The sequence below is a fragment of the Crinia signifera genome, chromosome 6 (genome assembly GCF_055691185.1).
Source record: "Crinia signifera chromosome 6, ASM5569118v1, whole genome shotgun sequence".
Taxonomy (NCBI): Eukaryota; Metazoa; Chordata; class Amphibia; order Anura; family Myobatrachidae; genus Crinia; species Crinia signifera.
The window spans coordinates 107,979,188-107,997,214 of NC_139222.1; the positions used below are offsets into that span (position 1 = coordinate 107,979,188).

The 18,027-nt window shown below is 45.4% G+C and overlaps 1 protein-coding gene across 2 annotated transcripts in view; it reads left to right on the forward strand.

Moving 5' to 3' along the window:
* The window catches only part of DIDO1 (death inducer-obliterator 1), a 62,026-nt gene that overhangs the window by 7,926 nt on the left and 36,073 nt on the right, over nucleotides 1-18,027 (forward strand). The window contains exons 2-5 of one of the 2 annotated variants that reach the window (XM_083146783.1): nucleotides 6,131-6,300; nucleotides 6,694-6,808; nucleotides 11,636-12,395; nucleotides 12,644-12,959. In XM_083146783.1, the coding sequence (XP_083002909.1) occupies nucleotides 6,727-6,808; nucleotides 11,636-12,395; nucleotides 12,644-12,959 (1,158 nt within the window). In that variant the 5' untranslated portion in view covers nucleotides 6,131-6,300; nucleotides 6,694-6,726. Of the gene's footprint in view, nucleotides 1-6,130; nucleotides 6,301-6,693; nucleotides 6,809-11,635; nucleotides 12,396-12,643; nucleotides 12,960-18,027 lie in introns of those variants that run through there. The other variant, XM_083146784.1, reaches the window with a different exon arrangement.

Here is an 18,027-nt window from a genome sequence, read left to right on the forward strand (position 1 = left end):
TTGGTATGCGATCAGTGGCGTAACTACCACTCCGCAGCCCAAGCAGTCGCGGGGGGGAGCAGGCACCGCTGGGGCGCAGGACCACAGTGCTAGGCTTCCAGACAGCGTGCCAGAAGTCCCAAGTGACAGAAGTCTGCAGCAGCTGCCAATAAAATATGCAGACTTCTCTATCTGGCTATCTGTGTGAGGACGCTCATTGACCCGCCCCATGAACCGCCCATGGGGCGGGTCACTGAGCGTCCTCACACTGTCCAGACAGCCAGAGAGCTCCCCTGCTACCCAGTCGCCGCTCCCCCTTTACCGTGGCCGGCCGCCGCTCCTTCCTCACTGCCCATTGTAGAGAGCAGGATGCTTTCCTTCCGGATGCATAAAAGCAGCGCAGGTACTGTTTATTGTGTACCTGCGCTGTCCGTGCATGAGGTTTTGACCGATGCTGCAGCTGTGCGCGTCACTGAGTATACTATGCCCTTCAGTGGGTGCGCTGCTGCAAGTGCCGTGCTGCCCCCTGCCCTGGGTGTTACTTCTCAGTGCGCTACTGCTGTGGGTGCCGTGCTGCCCCCTGTACCGGTTCCCTCTCAGTGCGCTGCTCCTGCGTGGGTGTTTGTTTTCACTCTGGGCGCTGCTGCTGCTGCGGGTGCCACGCTGCCTTGCTGATTAAAGGAATATTTGTTTGTGGCAGGGGGGGGAGGGGCGCACCTGACATTTTTTTGCAGGGGGGAGAAAAAATTCTAGTTACGCCACTGTATGCGATGCTGATGTGCATCTAAAGTAGCTTTAAACTAAATGCAAGAATATGTACTTTTAATACTTATAATATAGTTGATATTATTTGCTTATTTTAGCATCTGAACTAATAATCCATTTGTAAAGAAAAAAATCTTTGTTATTAGGGAGTTTAATTTGAATAATGTACATGAAACCATAAAAAGAAGAGCTACTATTATACTTTCTAAATGATGCGATTTGGTCCAAGCAAGCCTGATGCTATTGGATTTTATTGAATGTATGTTATTTAAGGCAGTCAGACACTGGCTGTAGTGAAAATAAATATGGATGACTTGCTGTGTGGCAAAATTGGGCATTTATCTTGTGATCGGTGGAGCTTGTATTAAAGGGAATAAATTGTCGCTATGACATTGGAGTCTAATCAGCTATTGAAATTCATTTTCAAAGACCAGGAGATGAAATGTTTGGGGTGGAAGCTTCTGTTCGTCATCAGTGCATTAACATCTTGACAGCAGCATGGCAACCAATGTACGTAGAAAGTTTGAAATAGCATTGGTTAGGCTAACTTGTTGACTATGAATACATCTGTATCGCAACAGTACAAAGAATCTTGTTTTGCCTTGTTTACTCCCATTAATTGCAGATTTACATCTGGTCCTGAGGGCTACTTAAGGGGGGTACACGTGGGCTGGCAGCCCGCATGTACAGTCGAATAGACACTGCAGTGTCTATTTGTCCGGGCGATAGCGAGGCTCCAGGGCCACGCATGGCTATAGCCCAATGTGTATACTCGGGGTGATCAGGCAAACCTTTTAATTGATTTTGATGATATACTCAGAATCGTCCCATGTGTACACAGCTTAAAGGCCCATACACACTGGGCGACTTTGAGCTTAAAGTCGCTCAAAACAGCAGGTTTGAGCGGCTTTCGGCTCAAAGCAGCCCAGTGTGTATGCCCCGGCAATGAGCGGTGAGCGCTGCTGCACGCTCCCGCAACATTGCCAGGAAAGCCGCTCATCTGCTGGTTATTCCAGCAGATGAGCGGCTTTGCAATATATCGCATCGATGGAGGAGGGGACACAAAGAGCTGGCATCCAGGTGAATAAAAAAAGCATACAAATGAATAGCCAGCTGGCATCAAATGAATAGCCAGCTGCTGATTGGCTGAGTTAGCTCTCAGCCAATCAGTGGCTGCGCAAATGGGAAATCCAGCTATACTTTATTTTTTTGTGTGTGCGCGCTCTAGCGGGGGACACAAGTCAGAAAATGCTGGTTCTCGTGGCTGAACACCCACGAGATTAGAATAATCTCTGATTAGAATATCTCTGGGAGTTCCCTCCTGGTGCTGTTCACAGCATTGTAAATTGAATTTAGCTGGCTCCCACTGCATGTGGCAGATTATTCAAGATTATATAGATTCTGTGGGTATGTATTTATCACAAACACTAAATGGCACTTTTGTAGGTGTAATGCCAGAATTTTGGTATGACATGCAGACAATCAAATATTTGGATAATTTCCAGATTAGACGCTTTGGAACATTGACATAGTGTCCATCTTTTGTACTACACACCTTTTGTGGGATATGCTATGTATGAGAGAACTGCTTATCTGATCGCTAGGCATTGGTGATATGGTGATCTAGCTGAGAGATGAGGGACTTTGGGAGGATGCAGTAGTAGTGTTTTTTTTTTTTTTTTTAGACCAGCTATATAGCTGCCTCCACATTCTCTGGCTGTACTTCTAATCTAATGACCTTCACGCTTTTCTGTGCAAGCAAGGTACTTGGGTGAAATTTACAGCAGTGTTGCTACGTGAAGTAAGCATTCCTTTTAAGCCCCTCACTCTTCAGCATCACATACCTTGTACTTCACTTCCCTTGTGACTAGCTCAAATTAGATATTTGTTGGAAGGAAAGTAATAGAGGCGCAGTTTATCATGCCGGTGCTGTGTGAGAGGAGATCTTGCCAGGGACCGCGGGGACAGAGCTGCAGCTCCCGTGGACAGTACGGTAACTACGCAGGGCTGCTGTGGAGACACTATGCTAGGCAGCCATTGGGTTACGCTGATAACGTAGCTTCAATTGTAGTGTAGGCTGCCGCTGTGAAACGACACAAGTACCAATAAGATGGGAATTTCTGCTTGCAGACCCTGGTGGTGATGAGCTTATATGCATGAAGTCACCCGGTTGAGTGCTCAAATGGGACTTTTTGCAGTGCGCCCATTAGGTTGGGCAGGTTTAGCCACTATGTGCAGCTAATTCGTCCTTAACATTGTGGGGAAAAATAACATAAATTGAATATTGCCCGGCGATCTCCCGTTGTTTTAAATAGATCGGGTGCAATATATCAGTTGAATACGGCCCAATATGTGCCATTTGCTTAGTTTGTACCTGCAATTGCATTGCTGCCAGCCTTCATCATCTGAAGTTCTGCAAGTCAGATGGGCCAACCCTGCTGGTGACAGCATAAAGGTCATGCAGTCTTTCACTACATTGTGTTGTGTATTGCTGCACATTATATTGTTCCATCTTCAGGTTGTATAGAGCTCTCATCGTCCTGATGTGTACCCACCCTTAGGGGGACATTTACTAAGAAGGGAGTTTTTTCATGTGGGATGTTGCTATGGGAAACCAGTCAGAATCTACTTATTTATATAGCATCTTCTGCAAGGTAATAAATAGTACCTGATTTGTTGCCCAGAGCAATATCTTCTCTAAATAGAACTTCCATCTTAGTAAATTTCCCCCTTTATACCGTTTTCAGACTGTAAATGCTGGGTTGCACGTGAGATTAGGACACTTCCCATCCCTGGAGCGAAGCGGCAGTTGCGGTCTGAAATTATTGCTGGGTCGGTGACGTGACCGGGGGCTTGAAAGGAGGCAGCACTTGGAGCTGGCAGCGCTGCCTCCTCCATACAGTTAACGGGACCTGAGTCGTTTGACCCAGGAACCCATTCACACTGCATTTGACACTGGTCAGAGCCATGTTCAGCCCTGGTCATTACCAGGGTTGAACTCCCTTGTTGCTCGACCAGAGGTGGCCCTTTCAGACTGCACCTTGACCAGTGTGGTGTGAATTCCAGTATTAAGAGTTACTTCAAGTTTTATGTAGGTCCCTTGTACTAATTGCTTTCTGAGCAGCAGTCTGCCTTTAGCTGGCTACACATTAAAGCATTATTGGCATGATTTGCCTTATCAGAACATCAGCGCTCCTCCAATGTGTGTGCCCAGTTGTGCACTACCGCAGGGTTGCTTGTGTCCTCTTTTGGTTGGCTGCATGGCTTTTCAGAAGATACTGCACGTGACCTGGTGCAGTGTAATGAAGGACAGAACGAGATGTGTTGCTGGTTGTTTTTAATGTGTACCCGTACTAAGTATATGCTACTAACTTATTGTAATGTATGAAAAGTCAAATTAACGTAGAATACTACAATGGTAATTTGGTAAGCAACACGGCTTATTGGCCTTGTATAGTAGATGCTTCAATTAGTTATTTGCATACAAGTTTATTAGCCTTCATAGTCTTCAACAAAAGCTAATTGGGGGAATTGAGTTGTTGTGGGTGCCCATTAATATTGTACTTGTTGTACCAAAATAGATGGTATAAAGTCATGTTTAGTGTTCCCAGATGACACTTTTTCCACATTTCTTGAGGCTGTAAAAAAGTCTCCAACATTTGAGCTTGGATGGCACAACAATTGAATTACTCCATAATGTGGATGGGCCTTGACTGTAGTGTAAACATTGGGGCAGATGTACTAATCTGCCTATAACGTTTTGAGAATAACGAGTCCCGCTTCTCCAGCATAACGTGGAGAAGCGGGCAAACGTTATAGGCAGATGTATTAACCCCCCCAAAGCCGATAAGGAGAGCCGTTATCCCCAGCGTTAACGGCTCTCCTTATCGGCTCCCTCGCCGCCCCGCACATGCGCAGTCGCCGTCGCCCCCCCTGCCTGGCTTACTGGGCATGCGCGAGATCTCGCTAAAACCGCGAGATCTCCAGCGCAGCCCAAGCCAGACGCAGGGCTAGCGTTGTCCCCATAGTGGGGGATAGGACAACGCTAGCCCTGAGCTGGCGAAGCGGCCGGGGTGAATTAACGCCTTGAAGGCTGTTAATACATCACCCCGGCCGTTAATCCCTGGGAGGGATTGCAGGGACAGCCCCGCCGAGCGTAACTCGGCGGGCTGTCACTAGCGCACTTTAGGTGCGCTAGTAATACATTAGGACAGACGTAATCCCCCCCCCAGTTAACCAGCGTTAAGTGCATTTTTGCACTTAACGCTGGTTAATACATCTGCCCCACTGTCTCTTTATTGTATTTACAAGTCCCCTATAACATAAGGATCAGTGCTTGGTGAACAGAACACGAAGTGCTTGGTCATAATCCCAGATATATTTAGCTTTTATATTGTCAATATGTAATAATTACTAGTGTTCCTGCTAGGCTGTTTTAGCTGGGCGCTGCGCCCTGCCTGATTTTTTTTTTTTTTTTTTTTTTTAAATGGCAAAATGCACCCTGCCCCTCTAGCAGCACCCCTCTAAAAGAACCTGCTGCCTTTCCCTGCCGGTGTGTACGTGGAAGCCCAGCGCCGCTGTAGATGGCAATGGCCGGCACTTGCCCAGCAGCGCTGTGACTTCGGCATTGCTGGGCCCGCCCCTTTTCGTGATAATGCACCCAGGCATGCCCCTTCGGCCCGGGACCGACCACAATGGTGGTATTGGCGGGCCCAGTCTGCCCACTTTATGCTGAGCAATGCCCTGCCCTTCCCATTTCCCAGAAGGAACACTTAATTACTACCTTATTTTTGTTGTCCTTAATGCCACCAATGCATGTTGCGATGGGAGGCGCGCTCTCTCCAACATATGTTCTGCCCATACTTTTTGAACTAGATTGCATCACATCTAGTTCAAAACTCACAGTACTTTAGCGCTGTGTATGGGTACCTTAAAGAAGAACACTTCTAATTATATGTTGAGATTATATGGATCATATGGATTTAAGTATATGTTGAGATATATTGGATGACCTCTTCCTCTGCTTCATTGAATGTTGGTCTGTAGAATCTATTTATTCATAGATGCTATACCACTATTGTTTATGTGTGTGTGTGTGTGTGTGTGTGTGTGTGTGTGTGTGTGTGTGTGTGTGTGTGTATATATATATGTATATGTATATATATATATATATATATATATATATATATATGTATGTATGTGTGTATATATATATATATATATATATATATATTTGTTTTTGCTATTTCATTTATATTTAATTTGATTTGTGTTTTTTTGTTTTTTTTTTGTTTTTTTTTAACCATTGTAAGTGTACTGTACATCTTTATTTTCTTTGTGGACCATCATGCACTGCAGATAAGTTGAGCTTTTGTCTTTCTTTTAGGGTCACACCCTGACTGGGTGGAGTAGAACTGTATGGTGAAAGGCATGTGCATTTCCTCAGTTGCACTCCACATCTGCATGTGAGTGTTGAGCCAAGAGCCTGCTGTGACCCCTCCAGTATTACATTTACATCTCCAAGATGGATCAAGACTAACCTCTCCCTGAAACTAGGTAAAACACCTTACCCTTACACGCTCCATCCATCTCTACTGTTACACGTGTGTTTTTGTTGTTGCTTAATATGTACTATGGGTAGATTTTTCAGCATGATCGAGATAAGCTATACATGTTGTGCCTGACTGTAGGTAACTTAAAAATAATTTAGTTGTCTGTGTTCCTTTTTAAAGACCAGTCATGAAATGGTACACCTTAAAGACCTAGTAAACCTTAGAAGAACATTTCTATAATTGCAATTTGTACACCATGTTGAATGGTTTCTACATTGTGATTCTCTCCGATGATACAGTCAGACACCCTTTGTGCTCAGTGCTGCAGCTGTTGGCCTAATGCTTGCTCTAAGATTTGGCTCCTGCTGCTCTTACAAAAATGCATATTTATTTTCAGAATTGCAGTGTAGGAGTAAAAGCATCACCTGCAATGGAGGAAGTGACAAGTCCTCAGTCTTCTGTGGCTTTTGAATCAGAAATCAACCTTGAAATCTTGGAGAGCAGTTCTCCTGGTATGCCATAGTTTCTTGTACATTTTATAGGTTCAGTAGGAACACTAAATATGTGAATCCGTATGTAATTAGTTGTAGCAAATAGCAAAATTGCTGGGGTATATACTCACAGGTGATTGTTTAATCACACTTTTAAGTTCAAGTCTGTACCATACTTTTTAAAATCAAGACTTGATTTTTGAGGAATGCTTTCTCTCTATTCTCTGCATACTTGAAAGACCAACAGGCATGGAGTATAGTTAACAGTGATCAGTAGATCACTTTTGCAATTCTGCAGGCTGCATATGTTAGGGCCGTGCTTAGTAGTGAACTACAGTGGTGATCATAGCAGTGGGGCGGGCTGCGGATATCATCAGTGCAGCGGGCGGGCTAAAGCAGCTATTAGAATTTGAAAATAATGTGTCAAATGACTGGCCGGCTTATGATTGGCTGAGATAGAGCACTCTCAGCTAATCAGTGGCCACCGGGAGGGAGGCCGCTGATTTGGTTGAGAGTGCTCTATCTAAGCCAATCATAAGCCGGCCAGTCATTTGACACAGTTTAAAATTGTAATAGCCGCAGCTGCCTGTCCGCTGCACTGATGATAACCGCCACTGCTTCTCACCTGCACCGCCGCTGCCTGCCCCACTGCTCCTCAGTGGCACCACCGCTGTGCCCACCACCCATCCCAGGGGCTATTCTCCCTTGTGGGGATTCTGTTCTCCCATAGAGGGTGAGCGAATCGAACCACCGAGCCCGCAAGGGGCTTCTTTGCGCTTACCCCCCTATCAGAGCACCAGCAGTCGGGATTCCGATCTCGGTATACTGACTGTTAGGATCCCAATTGTTGGGCAGTCATACCACACCCACAGGAAGACACTGCGCAACACACTCCAGCAGTGCTATTTAATCCCTGAAAGCCTGCAAAGGCCCGCCCTTCCTCTCTCCCTCCACCCCTCCCTCTAATGACCATCTTTGTGGGCCTAAAAAGGTAAATTTCTAATGACATTCTCATAGAAATGCAATGTATTCCAAGGTTCAGTAGGAAAGGTGCAAACCCGGGATATTCCTGCTTCAAAAGCATGTGTAAATAGGGCCCAACCCGGGTATGTCCCTGGAATATAATACCTGGCTTGGTCTTTGCATTTCTGGTGTGAAAGGTTTATAAAGAATAGGGGGCACTTCCATTCCACTAACTAATGCCAATTTCTGACCCTTTTGGAATGTCATTAAATAACCTCTTCTCATTTGGCATGTACATACAGAGGCTGGTTTGCAACGCATTAATGTATGAAGGACTTCATTCGTGTAACTTGTTCTTAAAGTTTCCTCTTGACATTTCAAGGTTTTAAGTAATATATAAATGTACAATATAGGTTACATGTCTAACATAGAATAGACATATAGTTTATTCCTTTATCTTTTATTCACAGTAGCTAATTATGTGATTGATTTAATAAAAATGATTGCATTTCATATATTCCTCTAGTTCCCTTACAGAATGACTGGTATAGTATATTTACCTAAATACAGTAACTGGAACAGATTTTTATACCTCTGGGGAGATTTGTATGTTGGAGCAGTGCATTGTGTTGTAATGTGCACTAATCTATTCATCCTCTGCGGCTTTGCATCATAGTTATGTGATTACAGCAAGTTTTTGTAATGTTATACATTAAGTAACAATGTGCAGGGCTGGTGTATGCTTGCTAAAGCCTACTGATTTGCTTTAAATAAATGCATAAATAAATGTTCATAAATATTAACCCTTTGAGTGCCAAGTGAATTTGTCAAAATGGGTTTGAAAAGTGCCAAGCAAACATATATTCATCATAATGACCTGTATATACCTTTTTATATAGGAAATATAGTCGTCGTTTCCACCATTTTTTGAATTTATATAAGAAATGTGAGCAACACTGGCGTTTTTAGTGGATATTCTGCACATCTCACCGATATTGGCACTGAAAGGGTTCAAGTAATTGTGATTTTATATTTATCTTGTCCAGCTTATTAAGGGGTATTTACATGGTTGTAATGTTTAAGGAAAGTAGCTAACTTTTCCAAATACCAGACTATTGGGATGCCGCACCCCCCCCCCCCCCCCCCCCCCCCCCCACCTGCGGAACGCATCCGAGCATCGCATGTGGTCTTTAACCTCCTGCGATTCAATAGATATTATGTGCAGCACATAAGATCTTGAGACCCCACATTGGCGTGCCCGTGCATCGCGTCAAATGTCCCTTTAAAAATGCATACATTCATTCGATTTCTCGGCCAGATGCGGTCGAAATCGAAGGATTGCATGCAATATCTAACATATGTACGGGCAGCATTACTATGCAGCTGCTGGAAGAGATTCTTCCTTCAGCTTTCATTCTCCGATAGACTTTGCAGTATTCTCAACTGGTGCATGGTAACTTGGAAAGAGAATTTGTGCAGTAACATTAAGTTTTCTATGTTGCTAAACATTACTTGTTTTAGAGATCTCACTTAACACCTGGAGTATAACTAGCATTGTGCCTTGTCATGGTTTTTATATATTTTATCTGGGTATGCTGGTGGTGGCCTGTCCCTTTTTGAGATTACCTAAGTGAGCCAGCTCTTGTTTACCATCTTGCCTCCTGTGGCCCGTTATAGTAGAGTCACAGCTTGGTTGCCCTATCTGTGCCCCACTACTCTTTAGCTTCAAGCTATTTTTCCCCCCATGGCTGCCACAAGGAGTCATCTCACGGAGCAATTTTAATTGTTGCTCCAGTTTGGTTTGAATAGCCGCTGGCGAACACGTATCAGGTCACAGCTTTCTGTGATGGTGAACTGATATATGCTATAAGTCATGAGTTTGGGCTTTTAAAGCAGTGATGTAGACATGTCTATCTGCTTTGTGCAGCTAAACCCAGCACCAAAGGAAGAGCACTTGCACATTACAGGGGAGGCTTCTGTTGCTCCGATTTGGCCTTAGTAAAAGCCATTTATTGGACACCAGTGGGGTGCTTTTAATTGTTAATTATTTCCCTTCTAAATGGGATTTTTTAGACGCCCAAATATTTAGTCACTGTAAAATTGTTTTTCGGTGTGCATGCATATCCATGCCCTAACAGATAGGGATTAGCAGTTTAAAACTAAAGCTGTAGTGACGCTTATTCAGTGCTGGGACTCGCCAGACCGCCCCCCACTGGCGAGCTGGCGCATATCCCAGTTTCTTGGCTGCAGGGGCCGGAAACCCTGGCCATCTCTGCTTCAGGGAGACAGGCAGGGTGAGGTGGGGGACCCCTTGCAGCGGCTGACGAAACTACCGCCAGCCCCTGCAAGGAAGAGGGACGCTCCATCTGTACTAAACCCATCTGCATTGACCATCCAAACTCCAATTTGGATGCTTATAGTGACGACTTGAGGCAGCTGGAAGAAATGTCAACCTGTAGTCTGGTTGGCGAAAGAACACTATATAAACTTCATAATTGCACCATTTGGCACCCCTAGTGGTACCACAAGGGAAAACTATTGATTTCCCTCAGAATTGTATACCCCCTCATATTAATAAAATGGCAATGTTAAGTGATAAATGTATAGAAATATTGTTTACATTAATCACTATCTTTTATGTTAGTATCAAATGTGCACAATAATCTGGGTTCAGTATGATTTCCTGACAGTTGCAATGCCGGCAACAGGGGAGCACAGTGAGGTCCCTGGCGGGTTTGCTGCTGTCACAAGGTTAATAATGAACTTTATGCACTGGGATTCTGGTTGGTGGTGATGTTGGTGTCTTGGGGTCAGCATCCTGACTGCCGGGATCCCAACTGTCGGCATATTAACTATCTCTTTAAAATACAGCTTGTTTGCAATGTATGATAACATTTAGAGTAGGGGTCCTCAAACCATTTTGCTCTGGGGCCCCATCAGACAATAAAAATGACAGGACCCCAGCAAGTTACTGCGGGTCATCATGTCACATGTGTAGTCAGCAGACAGCACATACATGGCAGCATTGTGGAGGCACAAATGATGTGAGGAGTCTACAATAACAGACTTTTCAGACTCCTTGAATCACTGACTGAGATTAGAAAAGTCATCAGCCTGATGGTCAGCAACATGGAGTCGCGACCCCATGCTGAGAAGGTCGGGACCCACTTTGGGGTCAGGACCCACAGTTTGAGAACCGCTGATTTAGAGCAAGCCTTATGCCTAAATTTTACCATGAGGGGATTATGTTAACTGATTTTTAAGGCCCCTATCCACTATTGCGATATAGCCAATTTTTTTTATGCGCATTGCTGCGACGGATACAAAAAAAAAGTTACACTGTGATGTGAAGCAGGTCACCGATCCTATGGGCTGCCATTATATTTTGTCACAGCTTATTGCCTCTGCTAGGATCACATCCGATACAATGTATGCTAAAGAACCACATATAATGCATCCTATGCAAACCATTTATAATTTGAGTGTACTGATCTATTTGCACAGTTCAAAGAAATTGTTGTGAGAAAGGAGTACATTACACTTGTGTGTAGAAAATCTTCCCCCATAGCTGCTGTGAGTGTGAGCAAGGTTGATTTGGTTTCATGTCCTGAATGTTTGTGTGACGTAACCCTCATGGCAATCTGTGCTTGTGGCCTTGTTGTTTTTTTTTTAAATAATGTGAAGGAGTTAGAAAACTCATATTTTATTTTACATACATATTACAAAAGTTTACACACAGCTTTTTTTATGCCCTCCGGGCTTAACTAATGTGCCCAAAGTGTACATATTTGGAATATATGACGTTAAAGTTGAAGAACAGAAATTGCAATGTGGCTGCATTTTTAAGTATAACCCATTACTTTTTTTTTATATATATATTTTTAGCCTCTTGTTTGGATGACAAAGATCACATCAGTGAGGATATCCTGAGAAATCTTAAGCCAACAAGCAAGGAGTTCAAGAAAACCTGGGGATTTCGCAAAACTACCATAGCCAAACGTGAAGTAGTAAGTGAAGCGGACATGGAGGCCGCTGAATCGGCTCAGCAACCTATTCCCTCACTTCGGCGAAGTGGACGACAGCCTAAGCGCACAGAGAGGGTGGAAGAGTTTCTTACGACGGTCAGGCGGAACAGGGGCCGGAGAAGCAACAATGTGGAGGACTCTAGTGATAGGTCGTGTCCAGTAACTGATGCGGAAACTGCATCAGAAGGTAGCGTAGAAAGCACACCAGATATAAAGTCTGAAACAAACGTCAAATGTACCTCCTCTGTAGTTGAAGTAAAAAAAGAAGAGGATGACAGTTCAGACAGTGATGGCATGACTCTCAAAGAGCTTCAGGTCAAACTGAGAAGCAGGCGCTCTGATAATCCTACATCTGAAATGGAACAAATGCAATCTCCAAGCACAACAAATGCAGCACATCCTAGTGTACTAGAGGGCGCTGTCCGCACTAGGAGTGCTAATCGTGCAGCTCTACTTCAGCTTGTGCAAAATACGCCGATAAAACAGGAAGCTTGCACTGCTGAGCATATGGAAGATCAGAAACCTGAGGAAATCAAGGTGTCCCCAAAGATCAGACCTGAAGTGGAGAAGTATGACCCAAATGCTCTGTATTGCATCTGTCGCCAACCTCATAATAACAGGTAAAATGTCAATTGATCTCCCTCACAATATATATATTTTTTCTTTAGTATTGTCATCTTGGCATTAATCGCTGCCCTGTTTCATTGGTAACTTTTGCGCACACAACGTAGTATATTTTACTTTGTTCTGTATATGTGGTTTTATGTTGAACATGACATGCCGTTTCCTAGCGTGTGAGAAAATGTATTGGTGGTCTTACCTCTTGTGCTTTTTTTTTTTTTTTTCCCGTTTTTTTTTTGGATTGTAGGTTTATGATTTGCTGTGACCGATGTGAAGAATGGTTTCATGGTGACTGCGTCGGGATCTCAGAAGTGCGTGGGCGACTGCTGGAGAAGGAAGGCGAGGATTACATTTGTCCTAACTGTACACTATTGCAAGAACATGGAGAAAGTGGCACAGATAGTGACCAAAGAGAGCAGCCTGGGGGCACACTAGGTTCAAGTAGTTATGTAGCCACTAGTACTGTCTCTGTGGAACAGTCTTCTAATGATCAGGGTATCAAGGGCAGAATTGAGAAGGCTGCACATCCCACTGGCAAAAAGAAACTGAAGATATTTCATCCTGTAAGTATTCGTGACTACTCTAAGCAGAGTTAAACACAATATTGTACTGCTTAATGTAACTCTTGTTCCAAGGGAACATTTACAGAGCTCCAGCAGCATGGTGCTATTGCAAGTGTAACTGCTATCATTTATATTGGGACATAATTGCCTGTCAGTTTTCCTTTTTATCGGTTTGTTCAGTTTATTCTACAAACCAGGGGTGGGAAAGTAAAAAATAAGGCTCATAAAATCATTTCGGTTTAGCCCTGCCGAGGCATTCGCTGGCGGGTCTTGATATTCAGACTGATATAGTGTGCTAGAGGGCAGCTTCATTCTTATATTTACAGTACACAGCACAGCTGATTGCTGAAGATGGAGGTAGCTGCAGCGTGCAGATCCACTCAGGCACTGGTGAGGCAGTGACTGACTGCAGCTGTGTGAACAGGTGTCGGAGGGTAGGTGTTAATAAATTAAGTTGGCTGGGTGAGCACTCCCTGTCCTGTCAGGTGGAGATGGGGTCTGTCTGTCTGTATGGGATGCAGTGAATATCCCGACATTTAGAATGTACACAGGTGAAAAAGTCAACATGGCTTTCGGTCGACAGGTCGTGAGGTCGACATGGGTTTTTTTCACTATTGTTTGACCCGACATGTGCCGACAGGTGGTATTTCATGCCCTACCATCCACTAGGGCGTGGTGGGAGAAAGAAATAGCGTGCCTAGCGCAGCGAGGCACCGTACCCAAAACGAGTGGCTGCGGTTGACTTTCAACTGTGTCCATGTTGACATTCGGGTCAAAAACTGAAAACCCCATGTCGACCTAAAGTCATGTTGACTTTTTCACCTGTGTACGTTCTATATGTCTGTATTTTGACCTTGTCGGGATGTTGACAGTCTGTCAATAGCTGTCGGTATTTTGACCATTGGGATACTTCGCCCACCTGCTGGACCACCAGGGACATAGGTGGCAGGTAACGCGGCGTTGGTAGCCTGCCAATTGGCAGGTGCTGGGTCCGCAATGCTAATGCTGCAGAGAGGCCACTTTCTATGGCGGCTTTTATGTTGGTAGGGGGGAGAGCAGCTCTACCTGCTGGCTCCTCGCCCAGTTTATTGGCACATCTCCTTTGACAGGATTCCAGCTGCTGACTTTTTTCCTCCTTCTCTCTTTCCAGCAGACAGATGCAATGCCGCCATTTTCTAAGCACTGTCTGCGCTCTGTGGCACCTCTGTAGAGTTTGGGCTGCTGTCCCCTGGGTGCCTCTCCTAGTCAAGCAGGTCAGGTCACTCCAGTATGGCTTATACCAGGGTAGTTTAGTTCAGTAGCCCTTGCTATTTGCATAGTGTGCAAGGTAGTCTTATAAGGGTGTGTGCACATATATTCTCAATATATTCACCCTTTACTATGTATGCTCTGTATTTGCAGGGCTTCTGTTATTATAATAGGCTGTGGTGTAAACCACTGTTCCCTGCTACTAGTGCTGTTGCTGCTTATTGCTTACAAGGGGTGCTGCCTCAGAATAGTATGTTGTCTTCTAGAAGCAAGTCACAAAAGGAGTTGGGAGCTCCAGTATTAGTCCTGCCCTGCAGGCTTGTCCCCTCAAGACCAGATGCAGGATGGTTTGTGTGCACATTGTTTGTCACCTGCCTCAGTGCAGGAACCAACATGGGCAGTCTCTCTTAAGGCCCCCATACACGGTGCAATAGCACCGTGCAATGCTGCGATGTGTGCTCCCGCGGGCATCACACAGTACAAAAAGTATGTGCTGCCCATACTTTTTGTACTGCCCATGGATCAAAACGCATGCGTTGCAGCCCATAACGGCTGCGATCATCCTAAGTCCTCACAACACAAGTCATGGTGCAGCTGGTAGACAGGTTAGCTGCTAACACTCCTCAGCATTCTGGTACCACTAGGGCCCTTGATAAGGTTGACTCCCCCACTGCTGAAACCTCCTTGGGTGTCCTCACTCTGATTCTGTTCAAAGTCTACAACACACATTACAGGGCAAAGCTGTTAAACGTGCTGTGTTGTGTACTGGCGGTTCGAACTCTCAATCTGTTTATACCTCTGATTTCTCTGTCTGATCAGGAGGAAACTGGGTCAGTTTTGTCTGCTGTAGAGGTGTCCTCAGCTCAGGATGAGACAACTTGTTGCATTAATGTAGGAGCTCTCATCGGGTCAGTTAGAGGTCCTGACTGTGGAAGAGGATGAACAAGTACCTGAATCCAAGGGTTCTGTGTTCAAATGTAAGAAAAAGGTGGTTACAAAAGTTCCAGGTCCGAGCAGCTAGAAGAATTGCTGATAGAGGCCTCGTTAACACCTAACCCTAAATTTCTCTTAAGTGGTTACCTACTATGTATCCTCTGTCATCAGAGGGCAGGGAAAAATGGGAGACTCCTCAGCCAGTAGACGCCCATGTGGCACATCTGGCTAGGAGTTCGACTATTCCTATCCCGAATACGGCGTCCCTTAAGGACCCTACAGATAGAAAATGGTGGCTAAGGCCTTGGGTGAATGGACAGACTCTTTGGTGAATGGACAGACGCATTATCTGATTGTCTCTCTGCGGGTACCGCCAGGTAGAAGCTGCTCCACTGAGTGACTATTGTCCCAGCCACCTTGGCCTCAAGTTTCTGCCTCTGTGGTGGCAGCCAGGAGTACCCTTTGGCTCTGTTCCTGAAAAGCAGATTTCGAGTCCAAGAAGGTGCTCTTTGAGTCTGAACTTGACAAAATTGTGACTACGGTGGCTGCTTCCAAAATGTATGTATTTTTTATCTTCTGTGGTGACTCCTCGTCCCAGGGCTGGGGTCAGAGCTTCTCCAGAATACATCCTCAGGTATCGAGATCATCCAAACAGTGGGGCTAACGTCCCTGGTCCACTAGAAGACGAGTCTAAACCTACAGACAAGCCTTCCACTCTTCCCCAACAATTTGCCAAAGTATTTGGGGAAAGCAAGAGCCTTCGAGGAGGCCAGCCAGACCCTCCTATGATCCAGGCCGATTGTACCGGTTCCCAGGCCACAGAGTTGTTCTGGTTTCTGTCACACTATTCCTTGTCCAGAAACTCAATGGGACTGATTGTCTTATCCTCAATTTGAAGAGCCTAAACGGGGTTCTGTGATATCCTCAATTTGAAGAGCCTAAACGGGGTTCTGTGAACCCCAAATTAGGTATGGAAAACTTCAGATGTGTCCTTGGAGCCAGGGGATTTCATGGCATCCCTGTATATCCGGGATGCATACCTCCACGTGCCTATCCTTCAGGACATTAGCGATTCCTGAGGTTCGCGGCCTAAGATCGACATTTTCAGTTTCTACAGTTTGGACTATCCACTGCTTTTCTGATCTTCATGAAGGTCATGGCGGTCAGCCTTCAAAGACAGGGAATCAGTATCTTACCATATGATCTACTGATCATGGCACAGTCACCAGAGGTGCTCCATGAACATTTAACCAAGTTAGTGAAGCTGTTGCAGGCGCACATGTGGATTATCAATTGGCCCAAGTCGTCAATGTTTGACACCTATGATTCACGGGCCTGCTTGGATTCAGTTTGGCAGAGGGTTTTCCTGCCAGAAGATAGACACAGGAGTCTTCATTCCCGGATCCGGGACATGCTATCCCACACACAGGTGTCTGCATTAGTGCATTAAGGTCTTCGGGTCGATGGTCTCAGCCTTTGACATGGTGGAATATGCACAATTCCTCTCCTGCCCTCTTCACAGTGCAATTTTGGTGAAATGGTCCCAAATGACTACGATCTCAGCTGATCATTCTGTCCCCAGAAATTCACCTTTCTCGTGGTGGCTTCTAGACCAGAACTTTTGAGATTGGCACACCTAGATACCACAGTGGATACACCTTACCACAGATGCCAGCTTGCGCTGGTGTGATTTGTATACTGGGAATTCTCAATTGGGAGATGGACTTTCTAAGCCGTCAAACTCTTCATGCTAGTTAGTGGTCTCTCCATCCGGAGGGGTTCCAGATGCTGGCTCAATGGTGGGGCATGCCAGAAATGAACCCGATGACATCTCGCCATAATTGCAATGTCCCCCTCTACGGGTCCAGAACCAGGGATCCGGGACCATGCTTGGTGGATGCTCTGTCTGTACCGTGGCCATTTCAGCTAATGTATGTGTTCCCTCTGATATCTGTGCTTCTACAAGTGATATGCAAACTGAAAGCATAGGGTGAAATGATGGGTACTTGTGAATTATCCGGGCGCCTGATATTTTGATCGGGTCCGAAAAATCGCGTCACATTGCGTGTTAACCAAATGGCATGCAACGCGACGAGAGAAGGACACGGTTTTAGCAGTGGACCCGATTTTAACATTGGAATCAATGTAAAATGGTCCCTGAGACCCGATTTTTACATTTATTTCAATGTAAAAATGCCCAAAACCCCCAAAAAAGTGAAATACCACCCCCATTGTTAACGCCACCCCACCTCCGACCTTTTCATACCCCCACTATCCACGTCGGCGTGGAGTTGAGAATATAAAGTGTGGCGTGGCGAGCGCACGCCGACACCTTCACAGCTATCCGCGTCCCCTCGCGGGCTTCACAGGTGTCCGCGTCCCCTCGCGGGGCTCGCTGCGCTCGCCACACTTTATATTCTCAACTCCACGCCAACGTGGATAGTGGGGGTATGAAAAGGTCGGAGGACGCGTACCGCCACCCCTCGCGGGCTCGCTGCGCTCGCCGCGCTTCGGGTTCGCGTTGATAGTGGCCTGGGCGGGATTAAAATTGGGCAAAATGGGTTCAAATTGCATTGTATACCATACAATAGCATACAATGCGACGCGATTTTGTCTTCAAGGGAAATCGCGTCGCATCGTATTCTTAATGTACTGGAATACAATTTCAACATCGGGCGCCCGGATAATTCACAAGTACCAAATGATTCCGGTGGCGCTGGACTGGCAGAAACGAGTCTGGTTTGCCGATATCCTGGCCTTCTCTGTGGAACTGCCTATCCAACTTTACGACCGGACCTCCTCAGTCTGGGCTCCTGCTACATCAGTATCTTCCCTGTATGACTTTGAAAGGGTGGCTGTTGAAATCTCACTCTTGACAGCCAGGGGC